The 10,806-nt window shown below is 46.6% G+C and overlaps 1 protein-coding gene and 1 long non-coding RNA gene across 2 annotated transcripts; one reads left to right on the top strand and one right to left on the bottom strand.

The window, feature by feature from the left end:
- Positions 1 to 2,177: 2,177 nt before the first annotated feature.
- Positions 2,178 to 5,351, top strand: LOC136462567 (uncharacterized). The gene is made up of 3 exons (XR_010760755.1): positions 2,178 to 3,194; positions 3,393 to 3,524; positions 4,281 to 5,351. It is a non-coding gene; the product is annotated as an uncharacterized lncRNA (long non-coding RNA).
- Positions 5,352 to 7,437: 2,086 nt separating this feature from the next.
- Positions 7,438 to 10,313, bottom strand: LOC136462566 (NADP-dependent D-sorbitol-6-phosphate dehydrogenase-like). Its single transcript, XM_066461657.1, has 6 exons — positions 10,076 to 10,313; positions 9,572 to 9,666; positions 8,827 to 8,944; positions 8,594 to 8,726; positions 8,071 to 8,293; positions 7,438 to 7,877 (listed from the first exon to the last, which is right to left on the bottom strand). Exons 1-6 carry the CDS (start codon positions 10,311 to 10,313, stop codon positions 7,647 to 7,649), a joined length of 1,038 nt encoding a protein of 345 aa, XP_066317754.1. The 3' UTR covers positions 7,438 to 7,646.
- Positions 10,314 to 10,806: the final 493 nt, after the last annotated feature.

Genomic DNA, 10,806 nt, shown 5'->3' with positions numbered 1-10,806 from the left:
TCATAAGAAATTACATATTTGTGGATACCTTTGTCTTATAACACTAACATGGTTCGATGTTTTCACCTCTACAGCTGAAACTAATGCAATTGACTGGGGGATACACTTCAAAGTAATCTAGGGGATCTGCAATGGACTACGCTTCCTTCATAGGGGGATGCGCCCATTATTCAGATGTGTATTCATCCCACCGGCATATTGTTGGACGATAATTGGGAGCCAAAGATTTGTGTTTTTAGTTTCTTGAGACAATTTGGTGATGAACAGAGCCGGACTAATACAATGAATGCTGTGGGAGTATAGTAAGATGAAATAAGCTGCATAATATAAGTATTCTTTTTTTATTGGCAGAATATATTGCATTTGAATCCCCTAAAACTGTTCCAGGGGATACATGGCTCCGGAATATCTATACAGAGGTGAAATCTCCACCAAGTCGGACATATATAACTTAGGCATTCTAATTATCATCATCACGACTGGAGAGAAGATCTATCTCGGTGGTACAGACAGACCTGAAGGCAAACTTCTAGATAATGTAAGACGATTTTATATTATGATTGGAAGGTTGAAAAATCTACTTAGAAGCTTATGGTACATTCAGTTTATATACCATTAAGGACCATAATTCAATTCTGCAGGTATGTCAGAATTGGACCAAAGAAGGACTTCGTCATTTCCATGTACCCAACACTTGGTGTTCGCTGGTCTGAGGAAACCAGCCAGCCGGCTGGTTCCTCCTCACATGACACTGTTCATCCATTCAGTCGAACAGTGCTTTTCTCTCACAACAAATTAGCCGGAACAGTGTTTTTCAGCCAAGTTTTAGACCAGCGAACGGGGCTCCAGATGACCTCATGGAAGTACAGGCATGCATTGATATTGGGTTGAGGTGTGTGGAGGTTGATCAGGTACCGGAGGCCTTCCATAGTGGAGATTGTTGACAGGCTCCAGGGAAGACGTTCTTTCTAGATGAAAGAATGAGCCAGCTCGGCACGCCGTAAACAATCGTGGATTATTTATTGCTGGCTGGTTTGGTATGAGAGAAAAATACTGTTCCAGCTTATAATCCACGATCGTATACGAGCAAGCGAACAGGCTGAGGTATGAACACTGGGACACCGATGTGCTCTGTTAGTATGATTTGGTTTTACTATGTTGTATTGTGTATTGTGTACTGTGTATTAGAGGCTGACAAGTTTTCACAAATCTAGATCTAGCGCAAGCAACAGGACGCCTATGGCATCTTAGATGCTGAATGCCACTAAAATTATGTAGTATGGTTTAGAAAATAGTAGTTATAATAATGGGTACACAAACATCCAAAAGTAAAAGATTTAAATTCACACTTCATATATCATCTAATCTCTTAGGCCCCGTTCGTTTGGAGGAATTTTGGAGAAATCTGGAGAAATTTATGAGAGAAAAACACTATTCCTGACGAAAAAAGAAACAGATCAAACCGGATTTAAGAGCCCGCAAACGAGGCCTTAATAAGAATCCTGCTTCCAAAAGAAAGGATTCTAATAGGGCCACGTCACCTCGTCATCTCTCGGTCGTCCGATCCGATAGGCACGTTTACTCGGCCGTTGAATCGTGGGTGGTCAGGTGCACAGGTCACGTGCAACCATCTCACTTCCAGATTCATCGGGGTGGTCACGTGGACAGGTTGTCTCGCTTCCAGATTCATCGACGAGATTTGCGTGTGCGTTTCCTCCTCCAGTCCTCCGGCCCCGTTGCCCTCCGCGCCCCCCCGCACCTCCCTCCTCCCCCGCAGGCAAGGGCGGCGGAGCGGGCGACGCCGGCGGCTCTTGGTGCAAGCGTCTGCGAGTGGGGTGCGAGTAGAGATGGGTCACCAGCGCTAGCGCAGGGTGGCACGGGCCCGATGGCCGATGCCATGGCCCAGCAAGGCATTGCTTCCTCGGCCCCCTGAACCTCACATCCCCTTCCCTCGGCTCTACCCCTCATCGCCAGGGGCGGATCCAGGGCCCGGGCTGCCCGGGCTGCAGCCCGGGGCGAGTCCATGTAACCCCTGTAACATATGTGGTGTTTAGCCTAAAAAACTATGATCTTAATTAGACAAAAGGAGGCCTAGGAAGCAAGATCAGACGGTTTTGAAGGTGAATCAGCAGCTCAGCCCGGGGCGTAGCCCCGTTCTGGATCCGCCCCTGCTCATCGCCACCCTCCTCGGCCGCGGCGCATCAAGCCCCGGCGCGCGACAGCCCGACACCCTTCCTCGCAGCCCCTGCAGCCACCGCGTCGTTCGTCGCACCTGCGTCGGCGAAGCGGAGCACGGCCCCACGGCCATGAGCGTTGGTGACGCTCATCGCATAGCAGTCGCCGTTTGTAAAGAAGCAGCAGGTCGACCGCCTCCAGTGCTTCCTTCCGCTGGCGTTGGTGAAGTAGTGGATTGGTCCAGCTTGGGGAGCCAGCAGCACACTCGCGCTGCTTCTGAGCAATGCCTGCACACCGTGTGCTTGACGAATTGCCCGTGAGAAGTGCAGATAGCTGAAGAGTGTGAAAAGGCATGGTCTAGCGATGGGCATGTGGACATGGCCATGGAGCTGCTCAACATGGACCTTCCAAGTGCTAAAGCCACAAAAAGGCACTAGCAGATCATGTCTGTGCCATCCTTGTTTCCAATAGCCATTTCGTTAAATTCAGAAATTGGGAAACTATTTCTAGAAATAGAACCGTGGAGCCGGTCTAAACCCGTGCCGGTGGCCGAGAGCACCTCGCCCTGCCACCTCGACCTCTCGGCCGAGCTGGTCGGTGGCGTGGCCGCGACGTGCGGCACCAGCGGGGCCTCGGGCTCGCTCGACCGCGACCGCTGCTGCCCAGTCCTCGCGATCTGGCTCTTCTCTGCACACGCGCACACCGCGTTGTCCGTGCCCTCGGCGCTCGCCCGGGAGGAGGGGCTGGAGCCCAGAGTTGCGTTGACGCACTGGGCGCCGCGCTAGGGAAGCGCCTTGTGCCGCTGCCCCTTCCCAAGGTGACGTGCGACACGGGGCTTTGCTTTTGCGGCATCCGGCTCCACCAGATCGGCTGGCTCTGCTGCCCCGCCATGTTCGCCGTCGGAGCTGGCGCCGCGGCCAAGAACGCCACGCCTACCGCTGGCGGTGAACGATCTGGAGAAGAGCTGCCGGAATGCCTCCTACGCCGCCAGCTTCCGATGCGTACAGTACCTGCAAACGGTAAAACCTTTTTGTTGCTAGCTTTCTCTCCTAAAATGATGCGGGCTGGTTTTATGTCATTTTCTACTTCTAATAAAATGCATGTGACAAATTGGAGTTGCAGAATTTTGGTTTGGGAAGCCCATTGCATATCTAAATGGGGAATCCTTTCTTGCGCCATCAGAATATAATGGCCACTGTTGTATCTATTTCTTCTAGGTTATGAGTAAGCGCTATGTGATGTGCCTATGTTCAATGCTTTGCCTAATTGACACTACATGCAACCGACAGAAAATCCTACTCGATGAAGTAAACAAAGAAGAAAATTTCAAGCTGTTGTGCTTGCCTAAGGTAACTCTATCATCCATTGCACTAGTCTGGATTGCAGAATTAACCTGGCATATGGTTGAGACCTCGGCACAAGAAAAATTCAAATAATTTTACCCTTAAACTTTGGTATGTTCATTACAATGCCTATGCATTTGTTCACTAGAGCACCAAATTATCAGATACAGATGTTTATGCAAATCCTTCAACAGGACAAGTGACTGAATTATTTGTTTTCCTGTCTTCACTCTCATAACACAGTGGTTGATGCATCAAATGGCTCGATTGTAACTTAACAACAATCATTATCTTTATCATATATAGTTCCTCAACTTTGCACTTCTCCATTCAAAATTTTTAGGAAATAGTAAGTATTATTTGGCGTTTCATTTAAGTGTACATGCCTAATATGTCAACAATCACAATCAAGTTACAAGATTAGGTATGACAACCACCTAAATTTGTTTGGTTAATACAATTTTCATTTAGTTGGATATGATGTATAAGTCGCTATTTATCTTGCAATACTAGAGTTCTAGAATCAGATTTTAACTTATCGAGACTGTTTACCTTTTCAACCAATTATGATCACAGATTCATGTACATTGAGCCCTCATGTTAACTCTTCCTCTACCTTCCTCTCAAGTTCAGTTCTTATACAGATACATCCTTATACTGCCAAACTTAATTTATATAACTATATTTTCATTTTTTTTGTGCGAACTACATAAATTTTGCAAGCATTATCGATTACCTTCTCAACCCAATATACTCCTACAGGATCTGCCATTGGTTAAGACCATTGCCATTCAACCTGCTTCACATGGCCTCTGCTTTGCTAAGATGCAGGAAATGGGCAAATAGCCATGGAGATTGCTTCTGTGGACTAAAGAACCACCAACAATGTGATAATCATGGATCAGGTTTCAGATATTTTGCCGCTACCGATTGATTACTTTACATTACACGTTACAACTTACAACCGGCATTGATATGAACGTATTAATAATTATCAGACTTATTTGGGGAGTACTACAACTTAGTGGACTGTTTCCTTTTTAATAGAATTAAAGTCGAGCATTGAAATGTGATATGTATGCAATCCTTCCTATCTGATATAGGCTGTGCAGGATTGAAATGCAATATGCTATGCTGATTCCCACACTGATGGTCTCCATATGGACATCCCTACTTTTTTTAAAAAAATATAGGTTCACTGGCCCTGCTACAGCGTGTAGCGCGGCAAAGCCGCGCGTAGTTTCTAGTCTATATATAGGAATCCTGCCTTCAAAAGCGGGCCTGTGGATCGGGCCACGTCGCCCGTTAGTCCCTGGCCGTTCGATCTGACTGACTTGCGACGGCATCCGTCCGATGTTGGATCGGTTCGGGTCTCCGCCCGTTTCATCGCAGTCTCGGAGCCTCGCGAATCTTCTCGGTGCGTCGTCCTGTTCGCACAGTCGGCGTCGATGAGCAGGGTGGCAGCGCGGCTGCGCGAGTAACCATCGAGGGCCACCGGCGTGGGCATGGTCGACCGGAGAGGCGGCGACCTCACCAGCGCAGCGGCACACGCGAGCCGAATGGCCATTTTGGCTGTCCGACTGAGCCGCGCTGTAGCCTTCGGCCCTCCACCCGCACCTGCGCCGGATAAACGCCTTGTCCCCATGTTCGGTCGCCCTTGCCCGTAGCGAGGGAGAAGGGCCGCAGACGGGCTGTGGCACGGCGGCGCACGGGCCGCGGCGCGCAGGCGGGCCGACGCGCCGTTGCGTCTGCACCTGGCCGCCGCAGATGATTCCCGTCGGCGGCCATCGACACAAAAGTTCCACAGTCTCCACCTGGACAGAGGCTCGCTCGCTCGCCAGCCCTCGCACGACGACCACGCCAAGGAGGCACAGACTAGTGCAAGGCCTTCTAGGGCGAATACGCCGGGGACGATGCCTTCCTACTCTTCCTTGGGAGCAGTAAGAATGATTATGGTTTTAATCCCGTTCGTGTTTGATTTCAGTAAGAGGAGTGACCCTCCCAATTTCCTTGTACTACTAACAGTCTCCATTTTCATTTCACCTTCTTTTTTTCCTGCAACAGTTCAGGTGGATTATGTGCCAAATTATGCAGCTGTATCAAACTACAAGTAGTGACCAGAGACTAATTGACATTTTCCTTGGTTAAAATTTGACAGCTAAATCATTTTTCAGTTAAGCATTCTAAATACTGAGATGGTGATGCTATGCCAGTCAGTGAGCGTCCTCTAAACTGCCTTGATCTATATATTCCCACCTATAAATGTTTTCTCAAATATTGTTGATTGCTGCTATGTAACTCTGTTGAAATAAGAATAGATATGCCATTGCATGTTTTAAATGGATTGGGTATAATATTTCTTTTAAATGGAGTGAGACTTAGGTTACTTCCTTATTTATGACAATCACAATACTATCTCTGGAGCAACTACTCAGTTCTGCTAGTCTAATCCATGATCTTGTTCCTCGTTGTCAAGATTGCACAATTTTTCAGTACCTTCCATTGCTATAGAAGGCCCAACAATTTTATGATTGAGAAGTGATCACAACAAGTGCCCACATAAAAGTGCCAGCAATAGAAAATGCACATCTGTTTGGCAGCATAATCAATTTCTGCCATAACTCTGACAAATTGTAGGTTAGAACCGGGAAAGAATTCAGAGGTGGAAACAAGCTCCTAATGGTATTAGTTTAAGAGTGATTAGTAAAAGAAAAGAATCACTTTAAATGCAACAACATCAGACCATGCTTTCTAAGGTAAGTCAAACAGACATAGTTATTGTTTTGTATTATTCTTTATATGCTTTCTAAGTGGCCTGCAACTGAATATTCTTTACGAAAATATCAATTGCATATTCAGCTTATAAAATAAAATTTCCCTTCCTCTCAATGTTTAGACCTAAATCTCCTATGTTATGGTAGTATAATAAAATTTCTTATTGTACTCAAAATTAATTTATACAAATCACTATCACACCTAGAACTGCAGCAATCAAAAGAGTACTGGTTCTAACATTAGCGACTCAAGGGACGAATACAAATTTCAAAGGCCTCGACGCTTCCTATGACCCCATATTGACACCATAAGCATCATCGGTAAGTTTAAATTCTGTACTGGCCCTCGATAGAGGGCGCGGCAAAGCCGCGCTAGTCTTTCTAGTGGTATCTTAAACATTCAAATGGCTACTGTTACACATGCCCAAAAACAAGGATTCTATTTTGAAATTCGTGAAACAATTTCAGAAATTTCATAGACTAAATGCAATTACCATATATTTTCATGAGGTTCCATCTTTTTTTTCTTCCCAACTATATTATATCAAAGCCAAAGAAACCCCATGTATAGAAGTACCTGCACAGCATTAAGCTCCGTATGGTTTGCGTGTGATGAAACTTTGCATATCACTTATTGACAGAGTTTTGGCCTCTGATTTTCAGCATGATTTTACACTTTTACTTGTTTGCATAAGTTATTTATCCTTACCACGTCTGTTACAGTAATGGTTCAGCATCTCCAAATCATTAGCTACTGTTCTGTGGTGCTGACAGGCTATTTGGAATTTCAGGGGCCCCATTTCCAGCCTGCTTGAAGCATTGACTGTTCAAGGCGATATTGACGTCCGAGATGATATAAAACATGCTCTATTATCAACAGAGCACCATGAACTTTCTTTCCTAAATGAGATCCTTTTGTTGATATAAACATGCTCTGTATTATAAAAAAAAAATCCTGGTGCAGCTGATGGTACCAAGTATTTCTTTACTTGATATTTACTTTTGGAAAATTATTAAGTTTGTGAAATGTTGGTATTTCATATCAGTTTTACGAGTTTCATGAAGTTACAAGTTTGTTTCCACACCATCTCTCTTTATATCTCTAACTAGATAACGAGCATCCAACTAATTTTCCACGAGCAACATGAGAGCAACTGAAATACTTACCAAACACAAATTACAACCGAATTAAAACATAGGTATTTTTATACCAGCTATTTAAACGTCCAGAAAAAACGCAGAACATGAGCTCACATGTAGAATTACAAAATCACATATAATCGATGTTGTCTGATAGCATGATTGGGGAACATAATCATGAGACGAGACTGCAAGCAACCAGGTAGCAAGCTAGCTAAGCATAGATGTCGACGCCCCAGAACTTGGCCGGCTGGTTGGTGCGGTGGTTCCGGTCGATGGCCTTCATCTCCTCCATGTCCTCCTCCGAGATGTCGAAGTCCAACACCTCCAGGTTCTCCTGCAGCCTCTCCACCTTGGACGTCTTGGGGATCACCGCCGCGTTCCTCTGCAGACCCCACCGGAGGACCAGCTGCGCGGGGGTCTTGCTGTACTTCTCCGCCAGCTCCTGCCATGGATCATTCGCAGCCATTTGATTTGAGCAAGAATGCAAATCACCATCACAAATGCAGGGTTTCGCAGTGCAAGATATATACTCAAGCTGAATGTTTATGATCAAATGTACTAGCATAAAACTTTGACGGCAGAGGACAGACAGTGCCATTTAGAACTGACAAAGATCGATTTGGAATGGCGACCACCTTGATGACAGGGTCGTCGAGGCATGAGAGCGAGCCGAACAGCTTGGCATTGGCAGTGCAGCCACCACCCAAGGGTGTGTGAGAGGTGACGCAGATGCCGTGCTTCTGGCAGAACTTGACGAGGGAATCACACTGGAAGTAGGGGTGCAGCTCTATCTGGTTAACGGCAGGCTTTATCCTGGCGTAGGCCAAGCAGTCTCTGGTGAGTAAGACACCGTAGTTGCTGCGCAAAACAACTGTAGTAGTTAGATCTTCTGAAGATGACTTTGTGACCGAATCATCTCAAGTAACTTGATTTCCATTATTATATACATAGGTAGTAAAGCAGTAACTGTCACCAGAAAATTACAATAAGATTATACAAGTTATTGATTGATTTTTGACATCAACGGCCAAACGGAGCCACATGATACACAAGACTGGTTAATATAAACACAACAAGGTCAAATTATCCCCAAGCTCCAAAAGTGAACAAAACAAAGAAGCAAAAGAGGGGAAACGGTGGCATTGGTCCACTCCTCACCTGATTCCAATACTGCGAACCAGTCCCATAGAAACAAGATCTTCCATCGCATGCCATGTTGCCTCCAACGAGATAGTGGTATCAATGTCCAGCACACCATCTTCACCAATAACGCTCACAGTCGCACCAACCCCTGCAGATACATATATAGTGCAAAAGAAGACCGTGAGAAACCCAACGAAATGTTCTTGCTCCATGTTATTTATAAAAATATTAAAGGCCAAAGGAGTTACCGGTGTGTGGAGTAGCCACCGGGAAGTGAACGAGATAGAGGTCAAGGTAATCGAGTTGTAGCTTCTTCAAACTATCCTTGCAGGCTTCAACCACATGCCCATGGTCTGAGTTCCATAGCTGCAATCATAATAAACGCATGCCCATCAAATCATCAATCTCATGGTGGTGGAAGATTTTTTCTTTTTTTTTCTTTTAAAGAAAAGGCACATGAACTGATTATATTAAGAGCAGGGTTTGACATTGGTTGAGTTGGAATCGATCGGGACCAATGTCAAGATGAAAGTCTATCATGGTTTGGTACAAGCCAGCATTAGTATTTTGTTTGGCAGACAGTCTAGCGACTGAACAAATTTACTAAGACTTGTAAAGCTCAGTCAATACAGGGACCATACGATTGTATGCACAAATTCAGTGCAGGGCTCCAGAACTTTTCGTCAGGAGATTGTGTGTGTAGTGTTCAAATCCTTGGGTTGGTTACTAGCTAAAGCCTCTTTTAACCCAGTTCAATGCACAAAACTTGCAAATGCTCCCTCCTGCCTATATTAGTACTATATTTCCCTCAAGAAACAAAAAAGAATCCCTCCTGCCTGTATTAGTATATTTCCCCCCTCTTATAAAAAAAAAGTATATTTCCCCCAAGAAACAAAAAAGTATCCAATGCTATGGATAATTTTCCAGTAATAGAGTAACAAAAACACTAGTGGTAGTAGCATTGCATTTTGTGATGTGGAGGATAAGTTAAACCTTGGTTGTGATGAAGAGATCCTCCCTGTTGACAAGCCCGGTCTGGAATGCCTCCGCAAGCGCGTCACCAACCTCAGCTTCGTTTCCATATTTTGCTGCAGACCACGAAATAAACAGAAGAGACGATCAGTAACTCGATGATACAACATCCTGAACACGTTCCTCCCATGAATGAACACAGAAAGGACGCCATTCATCACATCACGTTGAATAGTACTACAACACAAGGGGCGCCGTGCGGAGGAATAGTGAGGCTGGGGTGGCCGGCGGTGCACTGCCTGCGCGCTCAGCTCGTCTGCTCGTGGGGTGCAGGACGGCCGGCCGGCCGGCGGGGCCGCAGCTCGCGGAGGCCGCACGCCATGGCCCGCGGCCGTTCGTGCTCGCTGGGTGAGGGGTGAAGCGGCGCGGCGCCGTGGGGAAGGGCTCTGGCCTCTGAGTATTGGACCGCTGAGCGTGGGCTTCTGGGCCTAGGCATCGTCAGCTAGGCATGCAATGCATGCATACCGGCGCAGTCGAAGTGGCGGTAGCCGTTGCGGATGGCGGCGTGGATGAGGCCGCAGACGGCGTCCTTCTCCATCCGCCACACGCCCAGCCCCACCACCGGCATCCGGTGCCCGCTGTTCAGCGTCATCGTCGGCACCGCCGCCACCACCCTGCGGCTGTGCCCATTCACCGCCGGCGCGTCCACCACTGATCTGTGGCTGTGCCCGTTCACCGCCGGCGCTACGTCCTTCGCCGCCATATCCTCTCGGCTCTAGGCCTCTAGCTAGCTAGGTACCTAGTACGCTATTTAATTTGTTGCCGGGCTGGTTCGGCTGGTATTAAAGCCGACTGATAAGCTGACTGAAGCTGCTTTGTTATAAGAAAAAAATAATGTAGTCTAGCTGATAAGTTCAAGCGAACCAGTCTGGCGGGAGCTTGCATTGCATTGAGGACTGATGGAGCCCATTAGAGATCTTTGTTTTTGGTGATTACTCCTCTAGATCAACCCGTTTCCTCCTCATGGAATCCTGTTCATCCACAGTTCGTTTGCCTCATCCGTCGGATTGTGTCCCCGGCCTTTGGATACATGCCACGCCTACCTCCGCGCCGCCCTCCCTTTGCTTCCTCCCCCACGGCCTTATCCTTTCCATAATCCCAACCGACGACGCTTAAAAAAAAGTCATGTTCGTTTGGCTGATAAGTCATGGCTGAAAGTACTGTTGACTAATTTATTGTGAGAGAAAAATACTATT

Source organism: Miscanthus floridulus, chromosome 7 (assembly GCF_019320115.1).
Source record: "Miscanthus floridulus cultivar M001 chromosome 7, ASM1932011v1, whole genome shotgun sequence".
Taxonomy (NCBI): Eukaryota; Viridiplantae; Streptophyta; class Magnoliopsida; order Poales; family Poaceae; genus Miscanthus; species Miscanthus floridulus.
The sequence above is the reverse complement of the archived record's forward strand: the minus strand, read 5'-3'. Positions and strand labels throughout refer to the sequence as shown.